The 17564-nt window shown below is 37.8% G+C and overlaps 1 protein-coding gene and 1 long non-coding RNA gene across 2 annotated transcripts; both read right to left on the bottom strand.

Annotated features, from left to right (window-relative positions):
* Nucleotides 1-313: 313 nt before the first annotated feature.
* LOC116723726 (uncharacterized) lies at nt 314-9206 on the bottom strand. The gene is given in 27 exon segments (XM_032568826.1): nt 314-754; nt 833-986; nt 1074-1100; nt 1308-1361; nt 1556-1619; nt 1698-1759; nt 1831-1875; nt 1948-1998; nt 2181-2241; nt 2574-2662; nt 2779-2844; nt 2926-3009; nt 3215-3262; nt 3347-3466; nt 3790-3944; nt 4036-4575; nt 4578-4682; nt 4912-5011; nt 5013-5054; nt 5159-5349; nt 5459-5563; nt 5681-5885; nt 6029-6168; nt 6303-6821; nt 6824-7597; nt 8583-8736; nt 8983-9206. Coding segments are annotated over 27 exon segments (4176 nt in total). The 5' UTR covers nt 9010-9206; the 3' UTR covers nt 314-560.
* A 2960-nt stretch (nt 9207-12166) lies between these two features.
* LOC116723318 (uncharacterized) lies at nt 12167-13464 on the bottom strand. The gene is made up of 3 exons (XR_004339959.1): nt 13449-13464; nt 12740-12913; nt 12167-12209 (listed from the first exon to the last, which is right to left on the bottom strand). It is a non-coding gene; the product is annotated as an uncharacterized LOC116723318 (long non-coding RNA).
* Between the last annotated feature and the right edge of the window lie 4100 nt (nt 13465-17564).

Below are 17564 nucleotides of genomic sequence, written 5' to 3' on the forward strand. Positions count from 1 at the left end.
GATCTCTACTTTTGCTCAGCTTACCTTTAATCTTATGTTTGGATTATAACTTTGTAACTAAACAATGTTTCTGTATGTGCTTGCTTTATTATAAAACAGTTCATTCTGACTGTTAAAACAAGCAGAAACATTTGTGTTTCTGTTTGTGCCGTATGTCAGGTTTGTAAATGAAATTTGTATTGATTCCAGTCATTGTTGAAAAAGTATAGGAAACATTGTATTTACACATATAAAATATTGAAAATTATGAACTTAGCATGTATTTTAAATTGTTAAATCAAGGTTATCCAAATACTAAACAACACTGTTACAATATATTTACAACCATTTTATTGGCTCTACTCTACAACAAAATACAGCCACAATGTAACTGTGTGGAAATGACACCATTTCTATAAAAACTAAATAATTTCAATCAAATGAGTTACAACAAAAGTAACATTCAAAAATGTACATAATATTTTATTAACATATTTCAAAAACAAATGACTGAACAAGAAAAAAGGCAAATGTGCTTCATCATAAAAAAAAAAGAAAAAAAACTAATATCTTCCTTGCATTTAGTACTGGCATTCAGGGCAGTGTCCAGGTATGCCATCACAATAGTAACGAGGGAACTCTCCTCGTCTTCCATGCCCGGTGAAGCCCACAGAGTCTTTATACTGCCGGTTACAGGAAGAACATTGGATAACCGCAAAAGGAATCCTGTTTTCTGCCTTGAATGATTCAGAAAAATTTTCCCAGTTGATCTCACCTGTTAATGAAAAACTTATTTTATGTAGTGGAAATCTAATTTCACATGTTTTAGGTGAAAAAAGTGAAAGGTCCTTACCATCCAACCAAGCAAAGTGAGTCTTCTTCCTGAACACTGGGTCAGACACAATGGCTTCAAAGGACTTGCATGTCAATGCCAACGTGAGGTAAGCTGTGTCTCCCTGTGCCAGTATTACCTCCTGGAGAATAGCTTCCAGGACAATCAAAGGCATCTGAAAATAATGATAGTAAAAAAAACAGGTGCATTGCAAGACTTATCCTGGAAGAATGGCTATGACATGATTATGAATGAATCTTACCTGTAAGATTGGCGGTATACTTTGTACCTGAATGGTGACGAGCATGAAACAATAATTAAGACTTAGTATCTGTCAGTACCTTATCCTATCCATCTGTAATGGTATAAAAAACGCTGTCCAAATAATACATTTTACTTTTTTTTTTTTGCCTAAATCATTTAGAGTTGTAGTTTCATTTGCACATAAAGATACACAAATCAAAATTACTAGTTATGCATATTTTTAAAAACTAACCTCAATTTGTGCCTCGGTTGCTTTGGCATAGTTGTGGTCATCAGCAAACAGAGTCTGTAAAAATATAGATTTTTTTAAGTGGAAGATTAATGCAAGCCCAAATAACATAAAAAGTCATTCAACCCTTTTAATTGTTCTATCCTGATTTTATTTCAGACTTAAAAAAATAAGCATACACCAAAAGTGTACTGTGAATAGAAATTACATGATTTGAAAATACAAAGTCATGAATTTTAGCTACAACTCACCTCACATTTTTCCCTTTCCTCAACTTTTTTCCGCTTTCTCTCCTTTTGCAGTTCTTCTCTGGACCTTTAAAAAGGACAAAGGGATGTTTTCTTAAAAAAACTGTCATATTTGTAACATGATGTGGTACATTATTGTTCTTACTTCACAGGGAAGTTTGTCAAGAGAGTGAGAGACCACCATCTTCGTATTGTCATCATATCATTCTGTGTACATCACAGGTTGAAATTTAATGAAATATCAAACAGAAATAATAGACTCTCATCTTTTTCTTTACCTCGCTGAAATCAAATGATGCTCCCATCACAAAGTACAGTGCATACTGTTGAGAAAATTTTGATTATTACATCTACACAAACCATACAACAATATGGTGGGTGAAAGCGGATGTTACCATCACTACAAACATTCCACAGTTGTTGGACAGTCCTTGTTTCGGCAATCCCTGTGGTGTTTAAGAGAAAATTCAAACAGGGTAGAGAAAAGTAATGCGTCATTACTTTAACTATAAAATTGAGGTAAAGGACAACAGCCTTACCCACAGTATTGCTTATAAACATTTAAAGCAGGAACGGTTTGAAATAAGCAGCTCTTAAGAACCACAAGTGTCCCATCATAACATCTCACCTCAACATCGTTGCCAACAAATTCTGTCCATGGACCAGATGACATCTGAAGACAGACTTCTCTGATGATGCAAATCATAAGAGAAGTTAAAAATTAGCAAGGGTATATTTCACAACATAAAAATTATAAAGATGTATGAAAATGCAAGACAGATGTGAGACAGAACGGTCTCTTGATGGTCCAGCTTTAACCCATGTCTTTGTTAAAAGAAACAAGAAACTGCTTACAAAATGTGTGTCTTATCAAATTTCAGACATTAAAATGTTATTCACAAATTCAATTTGTATATTTACTGTTACATAAAAATGAAGATTAATGCTGAACCTTTGCCTCCGTGGAACAACGGAACAACATATTGAACACATGCCACACTCAAACTTATTCCTATAAAACCTTAATGTTCTGATGCGGTTTTCATCAGTGAAGCCAGTGCCATTGATAGAATCAAGGAAGAAAATCTCCCTATGTTTAGGCTTCAGAATCTGAAATAATATGTCGCACTGATGGTGAACACTACTGCACATTAATGAATGAATTTGACTACTTTCAAGAAAGGCAGTAAATATGAAGGTGAATATCAAATAAGTATTGTACTAACGCATAGTGTCCAATGTCCAGGATGCCACACAGGAATCAGAACCCAGTCCAGATCTTGTGCCTGCGGCTTCCAATTAAATCAAATAATTAATATATTGTGGTGAATCTGACCTCCAAAGGTGAACATAAATTTATCAACAGGATGTACTGGTAGGTGTTGTGCTGGGTCAAGGGAAAGAGGTGGAAACCAGGTGTGGACTACATGACTGTTTCCTGCAAAAACTTTGATGCCCTAGAGAAATAATAATAAAAAAGGGACAATCAAGAAGTTCAAAGTAAAGAGACACTTTTTTGTCATCTATGTTAAATTCACATCCGAAACCATGCCTGACATTGTTTTTCATTTCCACGTTTATGAGATTTACTCTTTTAGTTTTTATACGATTCCAACCTCTCAAATATCATGAAACAAATGTAGGTTACATAAATTGACATACCTTGTTGATGCACATTCTTTCAACAACTTTCAGACAGGAGTTCAGAATCTTTGAAGAATTGTAGCAGTCATATTTTAACAACATAAAAAACAACTTTAACACTGATATGGCTTGAAAAATATTTAAACTCACCTGCCCATTCATGTCTTGCGATAAACCAAGAGTGAACATGTCTCCTCTGGTGAGGACCTGCCCATCAACACAAGCAACATATTCAGCTGGATCTCTGGTTTGGTCCAATACTTGAGCAAGCTTAGGAAAGAAAAATGGAAGACAAATACATTTTATTAACTTAATTTTGCACAATATCATGCATTCCTCAAGTATGTTTACTGATATCCACAACTTACAATGTGCTTATACTGCTTGTTTGTTAGAAATTTCACATCATAACAGATGTCTCTAACAGAAAAATATTGGGAACACTGTTGTGCAGTGTCTTTTGTTTTAAACTAAAATTCAAACACCTGATCATGTCACAACTATAAGTACTAAAAATTATTTGAAAAAAAAAAAAAACACAGAAAGAAATATTAAAAAAACAAACACCAAGCAAAATTGATATAAATATTTACCAAAGTAATTTCTGTGTTATTAGGCTTTTGAGTCCAGGTGAATTTATTTGCTCCAGTTGTTTGTAAGCTTGTCAAAGAGTCATCAAGAGAACATTGGTGAGTTTGAATAACGCTGGCTTCCAAACTGCAAGCATGTTGCTGGTTTTTCTCACAGCCTTTATCAACAGAAACAGTCCTACATTAATATATGTGTTGTGCTTTAATTTCAGAGACTACCACAACGATAACACAAAAGTTGAGCATTACCCATTATGATGCATCCATTTTTGTCTAGGACCAAATTTGCATGCGGCCCCGCAACTTTTAGAATGTTTTGTTTGGTTTTTGTGTTCTTCCTAAGATTGAAATGGTGGAGGATGTTTCTTTGCAGAAAGATGTGCGTGGATGGGTTGAGCATATTCAGGAAGTAGTTATTTTTCCTCATGCCTGCAAATAGTTGCTCTGCACACTGGCTGTTTAATCTTCCTGCCAGTTCCGGAACCATCTCAATCTTCCGCAAGACATCCTTCTCATCCTTACTATTGCCTTGGTGGAAAACGTCACTCAGACAATAATGCTCTAATGAGCCAGTGACAGGATGCCCTCCCTTGTCTTCTGGTTCTTTCCTGTGCTTCAACCAGGGTAAGTTTACAGCAAGTTTTTTTTCAGTAGCTTGTCTTATGTTTTCAGGGGTGGCCTCAACCAATCTACCATCGTGGATGGTAAATGGGGTATCCTTAGCACACCTCTTCTTTAGATGACTTACCAATCCCCTGGGGTAGTCATACACTGTAATATTGGGAAAAACTTCCAGGATAAAAGAAGGTCTGCAAAGTCTCTAGGGCTCTCCGCTCTCAGGTTAAACTTTACAGAATAAATAATGCCACAGGGACAAGTGATTACAGCCCATCCACCTGAAACAACAAATCATATTCTTATTAGTACAGCATACAACTTATCTAGGTCCTTGTTGTTGTGTACTAAATTAAGCTTAACAATAGCATTGACATTACTATGACAACGTGTTATATGTTCAAAATAGCAGATACACAAGGCATGTTTTTTTGGTAATTTCTATTTTTCTCAAGGTCATACTTTCTTATGGGTTAACACATTTTCTGTTAGGAGTTGTCACACACTTACCAGAGGCACCCCACACTTTCTCAAAAACCTTGTTATATGTGGCTCTAGAAGCCATTTTGTCCCGCAGACGGAGCACAAGATCCATCTTAGAACCTCTGCTGTTCAATTCCACATTGACTGCAGAGTCTCCTGATCTCAGGTAGCTTTAAAATAAAACCAAAAGTTAGTTATTTTTAATATTATTTAACTGTCCTGAAAGACAAACACAATCGGAAAATTCTGAAAATAAATAAAAAAAAGAGACTACCTTGAGATTGAGAACCTCATCTGCAAGCCGCTCTTCTGTGAGAAACTGGTCTACATCACTGTCGGAATCAGGCAAGTGGACTTTTTCACTCTCTGTGTTGATCAAAATGTCAGATCGTCTTGTCTGTGGTCCAATCCAGGGGGACCAGTTGTGATAAGTAGGCTTTACAACAAAAGGATTCTTGCAGCCAGCTGAGAAATACAATGGAGACAAGGAAAAACATTTGAGTCACATTAATACATGAATTACTTGGTACACAAAATGTTTCCCATTTATCTGTTGAGTAGACACCAGACTTACGTGGATAAAGTCCACGGCTAATCACTTCCATAGTAACCGCTTCCCAAAATGAGCGCGCATTAACTTCGCCATTATATTGCTGAGGTGGGTTTGGTATTTCACTAACTATTAAAATAAAACAAAAAACACAGGATTTTATTTTTTTAATGTTAATTTCAGATGAGTCAAAAATTTCAAATAACAGTATTTTGATCCATGCAGGTTTCAAACATAAAGACCTACCTGGCATGCTGAAAACACCTTTCTTATGTAGATCCATGACAACAATTGCAGGATGATACCCACATGAATCACATGAGTATTGGTAATCATGGTCACTTAGACCTTCAAACGACAGATATGCCTGCAGGATTCGATCCTTGAAAGGAAAGTTCTCTCCTTCTGTGTATTCGATAGTTTCGATTATGCGACTTACAGCAGTGTGAGTCTACAGAAATAAGTAAGGCACATTTACAAAGTCACAGTGATGCCTTTAGATGAAAAGCTCATTAATGCATGTTTAACCATTTATTGTATTGTGTTAAAAATAATATCCACATTCTACACAAATAATTAAAAAATGCAACTAACCTGCAATGCATTCCTCAGTACCAGACAAAAATGTATGGACAGCAGCAAGTGATCGTTGAAGTTGTGAATACCATCTTCCCAGTCTTGATATCGGTAAACCATCGAACAGTTGGGGCAAGTCTTCCTGTATGTTGATATACCTACGAGAATATTAAAAGGTTACTATTAAGATCTTATGCTGACATGATAGAATTAAAATATTAATATTATTCTTATGGAAATAAAAATAAATCTGTGCACTTGTACTTACAGCGGAGTACATTAAATTACTAACCTTTAACTACTCCTGTCAGAGTCACTATTTTAGCAGTGGAAGACAACAACTGAGGGTCACCAAGACTGGCGTGCTGTCCACATTCTGTGCATTCAGTCTCTGATGGGATCAGATGTTTGGGGAACCCATTGAGAGACTTGGCGTCTCTACTTCTGGTGATAAGACTGTCAGGAAGATCAGCAGGTATTTTCTTGTGGTAAATCAAATACTTGATTATCCTCTCTGCTGCATCATCAGTAATGGAACCACTTTCCTCCTGACATTCTGATACTGTTGTCCCACACATAACATCCTCCTCTGAATGTACTGCTGCTTTGAACATGTCTGGCATTTTTTCAAAAAGATGCCACTTTGCCGTAGCCTTGTGCGTACAGGACCTTTTGCCCTCTGTACATGCACAATGCCAGGTATTTTTTCCTTTGTCGTAAGTGACAATCACCCTTCCAAGTCTGCTGAAAAATGCCATTTTTGGTTCAAAGATAGACACGTGAAAAGTTGTGTCTGTCCCACTGCCAAAAGAAGAACTGAAAACGGCGTATTACTTGATAGCGCCTCTTGCTGATTTTTTAAAAGTTCTTCTTTTCTTTTAACACTGAACCATAAGTTGTCAACCAGGATGTTGAGGGTAGTTTCAGACAGAGGTCCTTCTGAGTCTGTGGCGCGTGGACAAAAGCGTAATGATTGAATGTGTTCACACTCAAAAGGCAAAATCCCACTTCGCTTGGCAAATTGTGCATTCACATTACACCTGTCAAGCTCACACTCTGATCTGTGAAATTGTGACCAGGTGTTTTTGATTACATGTATAGGTTTTGATGGACCACAAAAGGATTTCTGAACAGCAAAAACACCTTTTTTTGCATCCACACACTGACTCCTTAAATGATGATTTTGTGAAATCAGCTCCACTTTTTCATGGTGTTTTCTTTTCAAATGAATACGAAGATTCTTTTTTCTCAGGCGCAGATTGCACATTTCACATGTAATCATATCTTCTGAGCGGACAGGCGCCTGTGTAGCCTGGATGTCTGTAGCTGCTGGACGGACAGGCGCCTGTGTAGCCTGGATGTCTGTAGCTGCTGGACGGACAGGCGCCTGTGTAGCCTGGATGTCTGTAGCTGGTAGGTGGACAGGTGGCTGGGCTGCTGCACAGCTGGACACCATGTGAAAAGTCATTCTGTGATTAACCAAATGATTAACAAACCTGTCCCTTCTGTCAATGGTGGAAAAACAGTAAGGACAATGGAAGTGAGTGGTGTCTCTACATGGTAGGCCACATCTGAAGATATGGAATTCTGCAGTAACAAAAAGAAATGAGTAAAATTTTAAAAAAGCATTTATATACATTGCAGATATGTTTAAACAAGATGTGATTCATTATCCCTCAGAACAGGGAGAATGAATCCCTGTTTTTCTTAGTAGCCTCATAGCTACTACAATAAAAGTAGTAGCTATTAAATACACAATTGATTGGTAGAAAAAAAGCCATGTTTGAATTAATCACTGTACATTCCTTAACATTGTTACTGTTTTGTAGGATTTAACAATTAATGGCTTCCAGATAACAAATATATATTCTGCAAAAAATGAATTTAAATTTTAGAAGTGATATTGCTCAAACAGCCATGGGCAGAGATTAACTAATCAGATTAACTCAATTACTCTGTAATTTTGACAAAAAAATAAATAATTAGGACCATTTTTCAAAATGTTATACTCTTACATGCAACATAATGTGAGTAACTTCACTGAATGAAGAACACATTTTAATACACAAAAAATTTAAACACGATACACAGATAAAAGTTGTTTATGTTAGGTTTCCTCTAACCTTAATTTGTTGTCTTGTATTAAAATGTTTCCTTTTTGGTTTTTAAAATACCTAACAGTGCACATAACTTCATTTTTATTAATGTCTGCTTAAATAAATGGGTAATATTACATTGCACGTATAATCAGTAAAACAGTACTTAATAATAGCCATTTCACAAAATACTTTGTTACTTTTAAATGTGTAGTTTGCTGCACAGTTACTAAAAATACATTGAAATACATTGAAAATACCCAGAGATGTACTCATCTCTGGGTACTATGATGGCAGCTGATAGCTTATAAAGAAAGCTGTTAGTTTATAAAAAATATTAGACTTTCCAGAAATTGAACATTGGTGTACAAAAACATATTTTAAAAAATATTAACCTTAAAAAATAAAATAAAATAAAAACACGAGAGAACTGATAAGTGTGTAAAAAAAACATTCATTAGTGTATTTTTCCATACCGTTATGTTGAACCACAGCAGTTCTTGCAATGTGGTTCTTAACCTTGTAAGACTCATCCGCACTGTATGAGCAAAGGGGACAGTAGTACTTGTTGTTCATGCAGTACGGAACAATTTTAGCTCCGATCCCAGTGTTACAAATTGATACGTGCATCTGTGAAATTTAAATAAAAAAACAAATTTTGAGCATAAAATACATTTTTCAATTATACATTTTCTACTTTTAGATTTTTATCTAACGGTGGCCTGCACGAAATAATTAGCTATGCTACATGCTAAAATTAGCCTTCCCGAACTACGAATTTCACTCGTTTACAGCTGTCAATTATATTTTCTAACTAATCTAGAAAAGCGTATTGATTTACTCTGTAAAAAAAGGATTTAATACGGTAGAAAGTACCTTTTGCTGACTTCCTGGTTTTTGCATTGTGGATCGCGTGGCAAATGTCAGTGGTGAAACCTCTCAAACTTCTTACCCCGCTTCTTTAAGGTATTTATACTAGTGACTGTGAAAATAGCGCCCCCTTCATTTCCGGAATGTAATAGTCCAATTTCCATATAAGGTATGAGACTGACAGTGGTCCGTCACCGCCCCTTTCCGCAGGCTGCAGCGAAGACCCTCTCGCTTTTCCCCGAACGCGGAAGCTGAGGTGCAAAGAGCCCATTCCAAGAGAGAAGAGAAACAGCGCGGCCGCTAGCGCCCCTAGTGGTGTGAGGTCACAACTGCATCCTTACAGAAACATTTTCAACATCCAGGAATACTGATTTTATATTTCATTCATTAATTTAATCCGAGTTATATTTGATCTAAGGGCAGCTTTATAGTTTTGTTCAATAATCCACACAGTAAAAGTGTAAACTTTGTCAATTTTTTGGTAAATAATGAGATTTTTATGCACACTTACACTAAAACATTACATAAAAAGTCAATTAAAAGTGTAAACCCTGTATAAAAAAAGTGTCATTATTTACAAAATGACGTTTCATGACAACATTTATAAAGAATCCTATGTCCTTTTTTCTTGCACCCCTTCAAATAAAGTCTTACCAAATTTACTTCCTTGCAACCACATTGTTTTAAATAATATCACACCCTGGTTCACTTACACCTGCTTAGTTGTTTATGCTGTGGATTAATTTCACATTGAAAATAAAACATCAGCAAAACAAGAAGTGAACACTCACCTGATCCAGACGCTGCTCTTCTTCTTCTTCTTTTTTGGCGGTTGGCAAGCAACTTATTGATGTGCATTACCGCCATGAACTGGAATGGAGTGTGGATCGGGATGCTACATATATTTTCCCCCAAACCCCCCAAAAAAGAAAAAGAAAAGAAACCTTATATCCTTTCTATCAATTTCGTTTTCTTAAGATAATTTATTAAATAACAAAAATATACAGACTCTGCTCTGCTGCTGCATGGAGTCTGAACCGGTTCTGATCCAAACCTGACTAGAGCTGACACACCTGAGGCTCCGCCCCCTGACCCAGCTGAGGCTCCGCCTCCTTCCAGGTGACAACAAACACCTTTATTTTCATGTTTTCCTTTGTATGAGTTGAGCTGTAAAACTTTAGGTCAGATTTGAACTTTTTCAGGTTTTTCTCAGTTTTCTGCTCATTTCCAACCAACATTTTATTGCAGGAAATCATTTCAGGAAGGAACCAGAAGATTCAGGAGTCTGGGAGATGAGACTGTAACCGACCTGAACACTGAGGCCCCAGAGCGCCCCCTGCAGGATCTGCTGCACCATTAACCAGACAGAAATGGCAGTTTTATACAAGTTATTATTCTAATTCAATAGCTGATTTAATTAATCGAGTTTTGATTGAAAAGATTGATTCTCATCAGTTTTATTAAAAAAACATCTTCAGTCTGAATACTGCAAAAATAAACTGCTGGCTAAATTAGTAGCTTAAAGCTGAAATCAACTTGAGATGTTTCTGCTTTTACTAATTTAAGCTGTGAAACTAAATGTGAAAACTTATAATACAGCAAAAATGGCATGGAGGATTAAAATGAAGGTTTAGTTGTTATATGTGTACACAGTCAGCTGCATAAAAAATACACAAAGATTTTTTTAAAAACTTTATTTGGTCGTTAAACATCCAGCAACCCACATTGCATTAGAAGAATTATGAAAATCAAACATGAACCAATCAGCACATTATCCCAGTGATTCTCTGAGGTTTGAATAAATCAGTAAAATCACAGTAAAGAGCCTGAAGTTCTCTAGAAAACTCAAAACATGAAATATGGAGTTAAAAAAGTAAAACCAAAACAAACTGAGAGAAATTAAAGCTGAGAATCAATGATGACGTAAAACTTCAAGATTTAGCTTTTACAATGAACATAAAATATATAAAATCTTTTTTTTTCCAGGTTCCACATGTTCCTGAAAACTGCTCTAAGATCAGAGTTTCTGTAGGACATCCAGTTCTAAACTGGTTAAACTGGTTTCTCTGATGGAAGCTGAAGTTTCTCTGCAGTTTCCAGTAAAGCATCTTTTTATCTGTGGAGCTTTGAGGAACATTTTCATGTCAGCAGAAGGAAGAAGCAGCAGAGAAAAGAGGTTTGAAGTGTCTTTCATGGCTTCAAAGCTGAACTGAAAATGATTCCCATGTTTCCATTCTCAGACCATTTCTGGTTCCAGGATGAAAATGAATCAGAGAGAAAAAAGATCAACTTTCCAGTTGAATCCAGTTCAGATCAAAACTCAATGAAGCCTCTAAATGTAGCCCAGTTTGAATTGGATCTTTATTGATCCAAAGAGACAAACAATATCAGACACTAAATGACAGACACGAGAAAATAAACAGGAGGAAAACCTTGGAGGTCAGAGGTCATCATCATGATCCAGTCAGAGTCTCTTTAGACTCAAACTGCTGCAGCTTCAACCTCTGAGGATCAGCAGGACACTGAGACCATTCTCTACTTCACATAGATCAGAACCTGCAGAGAGAAGAAGGAAGGAGAGAGCAGATCAGTGAGTGTTTCCAGCCTCTCTCCAGCAGCAGTCAGTGACGCAGCACATCCACTAGATGGTTTCCAGGCTGCAGTCAGACTGATCTCAGAGCTGTGACCAAGATGAACCTGATCAGTTGTTTCCTGTTGAACTGAGAGAACAAACAGATCTGAGATCAGATCTGCTGCTGCCACAGTTTGATGGATGAGGACCACTGTCTCTAGACATGTTGGACGGCTGGACGCTGGAGTCCAGCTGGACTTCCTGGAGACATGGACACAGCAAACAACACTCATCTTCACACCAACACCAAACGCAGGAACACAGCAAGCTGCTGCTCCTCTGATTGGCTGATTGCTGTCTCTGTGTCCAATCAGGGAAGCCTGAACCATTCTCCTCCCCACTGAGAAGCTGCAGCTTTTACTGGGAACACTGGATCTTTGCTTTGATGCTAACTGGGTTTAGTTCAATATGCTGATAGCAGCTGGACTCACTACAAACATTTACTTACATTAAAGTCTTTACAAGATTCTTCAGCTGCTGAACATCTGAATCCTTCAGGTTGTTTCCTCTCAGGTCCAGTTCTGTCAGACGGGTCGGGTTGGACTTCAGAGTTGAGGCCAAATAATCACAGCTGGTCTTTGACAAACTGCAGCCCAACAATCTGAATAAAGAATAAAAGATGTGAGCTGAAGCCAACAGGATGCAGGTTAACCAGTCCAACAGAACCAGTTAAAGATTCTCATCAATATTAATGCCAACAAGCTGCTGCTTCAATAAAGACCTGCTGACTTCAGAACCAGAACCAGAACCTGGTACTGGGTCATGTTGTGTTGGAGGATTTTAGTCAGTAAAATCATTCCACGTTCTGATCAAAGTGTTGAAGCATCAATCATTGATTATTGATTTATTCCTGTCAGATTCCAGGAATTCACTTTTCTAGACTGGGTTGAATGACCTTTGACCTGCTTCACATGAGGGGGATTTCTACACACTGGGGGTCCGAATGCTGTCCTGTTCTGACCTCAGATCAGCAGGTCCAACTCAGTTACACAGAGGGACTAAATTAAACTCTGGATCCAAGTCCAGGAACAAACTCAGAAAATATTTATTAGAACAGAAGAAATTAATTTGATTTATGATCAATTATATATAATTATTCACAGAAATATCAATAATTATATAATTACATACATCAATGTCTCCAGTCTGCAGCCTTCAGTCTGTAGAAAACCACAGAGCTCCTTCACTCCAGAATCTTCCAGGTTGGTTCCGCTCAGGTCCACTTCTGTCAGATGGGTCGGGTTGGACTTCAGAGCTGAGAACAGAGAAGTCCAGCTGGTCTCTGACAAACTGCAGCTGAACAATCTGAATAAAGAATAAAAGATGTGAGCTGAAGCCAACAGGATGCAGGTTAACCAGTCCAACAGAACCAGTTAAAGATTCTCATCAATATTAATGCCAACAAGCTGCTGCTTCAATAAAGACCTGCTGACTTCAGAACCAAGAACCAGAACCAGAACCTGGTACTGGGTCATGTTGTGTTGGAGGATTTTAGTCAGTAAAATCATTCCAGGTTCTGATCAAAGTGTTGAAGCATCAATCATTGATTATGATTTGTTCCTGTCAGATTGCAGGAATTCACTTTTCTAGACTGGGTTGAATGACCTTTGACCTGCTTCACATGAGGGGGATTTCTACACACTGGGGGTCCGAATGCTGTCCTGTTCTGACCTCAGATCAGCAGGTCCAACTCAGTTACACAGAGGGACTAAATTAAACTCTGGATCCAAGTCCAGGAACAAACTCAGAAAATATTTATTAGAACAGAAGAAATTAATTTGATTTATGATCAATTATATATAATTATTCACAGAATATCAATAATTATATAATTACATACATCAATGTCTCCAGTCCTGCAGCCTTCAGTCTGTAGAAAACCACAGAGCTCCTTCACTCCAGAATCTCCCAGGCTGGTTTTGATCAGGTCCAGTTTTGTCAGATGGGTCGGTTTGGACTCCAGAGCTGAGAACAGAGAAGTCCAGCTGGTCTCTGACAAACTGCAGCCCTGCAATCTGAATAAAGAATAAAAGATGTGAGCTGAAGCCAACAGGATGCAGGTTAAAACTGAAACATGAACAAATAAATAATAAAAATGTAGAAAATTAATTTCCCTGAATGTAAAAGAAACATGATGAACTGATTCTAACATCTGATCCAGTCAAACTGGTTTAAAGAGTCCAAACCAGCAGAACCAGAACATTTGATCAATAAATAAACTCAAAGTTTTCTATCAGCCTGGATGAGTTGAGCTATTTCTGCTGGTTCCTGATCATCAGCTGGAGACCCGACTTGGTAACTGGATCAGAACCACTCAGTTTCTTCATTAATGGCCTTGGGTTCTTATTAAAGCTGCTGAAAAGCCAATGGAGGCCATTATTTCCTAAGGAGACGTGACCTGATGAAGCATCATCACAGAGACGAGGCTCCAAACCGACTGACAGCTGTCAGACTGAAGAGGACGGTTCCTCTCTGACCCGGCCCAACAGAACCACAGCTTCAGGACAAAGCTGAGGAACCTGCTGCTGCTGCAAACCTCACTTTCATTCATTTCATCTAGATTTGCTTTTCTACAATCAGTCATTTCTTAGATTTGGTCATTAATGATGATTTTGAACTTGTCAGTGTTTGTGGCTCGACTCTGGAGGAACAACATTTCATTCTGGATGTAAAGATGAGACTCAGAAATGAGAAATAAAACAATCTGAATCTTTACCAAATGTTGGATAAATTGTATTTTTAGTACTTATCAAATATTCGTTGTATCATGTAGCCTTGTAGTACATTTAGATAATGTTTAAATATATGCTTTTTCTCTTTTTCCTCTATTCTAAGTAATGTCTCTGTGTGTTAAATAACTTTGATTCCTCCCTGTGACTTCCTTGAGATGCCATCAGCAAAGCCAGAGATAAGCGGGGACAACTCTTCTAGTAGAGTTTATTGCCCAGCAATAAACTCTGCTCTCCTGTGTGATATACAACTTGTTTTACTGGCCGTGTCTGGTATTTCAACTGGAACAAGAAGGATTTAGATTGTAGATAATATATGTCTAAACAGTAAAAGTATTAGCGCTGCAGCTGTGTGTTGACCCTCCCTTTTTGAAGCTGCAAGCGCCCAATGTATTAGAGTCCCCTGAAAAGCAATAAAATGGAGGGAGCGGGAGATGTGTTTCCAGAGTAGTTTGGAGATTTGTAACTGGAAACATCTCTGTCTGCTCTCCTCGCGAGTATATAAAGAATCTAACTCTCTTTGTCTTTCTTGTGTTTGTTTAAATTGTCTCTAATAGGTATTTAGACCTGACACCAAACCAAACTGAAACATCTCCATCATTAATTTACATCATTTGAATTATTTTACTCATTTTGTTCATCAGTAAAAAACATTTTAAAGTAAAAAACTGAAAAACAAAGTTCAATAATCTCAAAGTCTGAATAAGAAAAAAATAATATATAAGGTAAAAAGTTTTAGAGATTTTATTCTGACATTTAAACAGGTTGTTTTAAAATAAAATATATTAGAATAAAAGCATTAATTAAACTAATGTTTAAAGTATAAATGAAGGATTTTATTGTATAAATAAAGAAAACAAACCTCAGAATCTTCACTTTACTGACTGAACTCTCCAGGATCTCAACCAGAGGCTTCAGATCAGAGTCTCCACCTCCTTTTATGTAGATCTCATTTATTTCCAGTTCAGTCAGATCTGGGTTGGACTTCAGAGCCGAGGCCAAAACTTCACATTCAGCCTTTTGGATCCCAACAGCCACCAAGTCTGTGATTAGAGAAGAAATAAATTCAGTTCTAATGAAATCAATCTGGATCATAAACAGACTAAAATATGATAACAGTGATGTCATCATCTGATCAACATCTGATCTTCAATTTACTGAGTTTGACCCCACAGAGAATCTGTGCAGTTCCTGGTTAAAGTCCAGGTTCTGGTTCTGGTTCTGGTCCAGGCTTCATGTCCTCAGACCTTCAGCTGCAGTCAGATGTTGAAGATCTTCTATCATCTGTGAAGGAAAGTTCAGTTTTCTCTGCAGCATCTGATGGAGCTGCAGCATCAGAGCCTCAAAGGAGCTGAAGCAGCTGATGAAGAGGCTGACTGAGCTGATGAAGGAAACTACTGGAGATGATGGAGAGGAGGAGGAACTGCTCACAGCTCGGACTTGGACTAGACCGTGTGGCTCAGAGGAACAAAGGTTTGCACCTCACAAAGACGTCAAACTGAAATAAGTGACCATCTCACAACCCAGTATTGTCCATATATACAACTCCAAGATGGGTGTAATTGACCTTATGAGTTGCTACCACACAAGTGGCAAAAAATGGAAATTGAGGGTACTAATTAAGGATCTTGCTATAGCCAATAGCTGGCTGTTGTACTGCAAAGACCAATGTGTGACACACAAAGAAGAGCATCATGCTTTTCTGCATGGAAGCTGCCAAAATGGTCTTGGGCCTCACATGGGCTTGTGAGGCTATAGAAGATTGGACTGCATTCAAGACTCCCGAGTCACCTTTCCCACGTGCTATCCGTTAACACTGCAAGGTTAACATGCAGCATGCTCTGCATTGATTGATTCTCTGCTGGTCTGGTTTGTGTAGAGTACTGGGAGTCTGCTTGGTGGGGCACCGACTCACCTTTATCAAGCTAGCCGAAGTGAACTGCGCACCAGCAGTTCTGCACCAGATTGGTATGGCTGCCCGTGTCATAACGCTAACCAGGAGGATGAGCATTAGCAGTCATACCAAGTCATCATCACCCAGCCATTCTCCCAAGGAAGAAGAACCTGGACCAGCTGCTGCCTTCCAGATCTCTAGACACTTGCTGGGGTTCAAATCGTCATCCCTGAAATGAGACCAAAGAGCCATTCTAGTGCCATCATACACCGCAAGACCTCTAGAACGCTCAGTTTTAAGTCCATGACTACATTAATAAGTAACAGTACTTACCCAAAGCAGCCAGCAGGAGGTTTTTTGTGTTGAAGCTCGCAGCAGGCAGCAGTTCAACAATAAACACCCCATTCTGACTCATGGTGCTGATTTTCTACAAGTTTCCAAATTCATTCTAAGTCATCTAGTTTGATAGAGGAGTTCATTTTGATGAAAACAGTATATGGTTTGTTAGGGGTTGCAGCAAAAACAGCTGAACTAGAAGCTAAAATATGAAGCCCCACCATGCAATGCATTCTGGGTTTTTTAAGGTCCATTTCTGATGTTCAGAACCGTGATAATACACATTTCTGGCACCTAGCAGGAGCTCAACAATGAAATCAGAAGCTGAGCTGTGATTTCTGTCTTCAAAACAGAGTTTGAAGAGACAAATAAAACAAAATAAAACTTGGTTAAAATATCAGACTTTTAAAACCAAATTCAAGCCCCTTCAGAGAAGCATTAAGATAAAACTCCATCATCCAACAGTTATCACTGAGATGACTTTTTAAAGCTGAGCTGAGTTCATTCCAATAACATGAGTTTATTGGAATGAACTCATGTTTATTCCAATAAACATGAATGAACATGAGTTCATCTGTTCCTTTTTACTCCTTAAAAAGTAAAAGGAGAGAAAATCTGTTTAAACATTTACTTTTAAGGCCAATTCCTGGTGAGCCGAGCAGCATTGAGGCAAAGCTCCTTCATTCAACAGAAACTCAGACGAGTTTTTAAAGCTCAGCTGATTTATTTAAAAAATTGAGCTAAAAAACAAATCAAAATGTGTTGAAACCTGGTTGAGGTAAGAGGCCACTGAAGTTAGGTTTAAGTCCCAGCTCGATAAGACGTTCCTAGCCAGACTTTGACTAGGTCGAAAAATGAACGGGAGTCTATGGCAGCTACATGAAAGGAATGGGCTAGGACCACCAAACATGGCGGGGACCTGCAGAGGGTTGGAGGGAGAATACGAATCAAGTTTGGTCAAATGAGCACTTCTTTTTGTACATCACCAATTTTCCCT

The sequence above is a fragment of the Xiphophorus hellerii genome, chromosome 7, assembly GCF_003331165.1.
Source record: "Xiphophorus hellerii strain 12219 chromosome 7, Xiphophorus_hellerii-4.1, whole genome shotgun sequence".
Classification (NCBI taxonomy): Eukaryota; Metazoa; Chordata; class Actinopteri; order Cyprinodontiformes; family Poeciliidae; genus Xiphophorus; species Xiphophorus hellerii.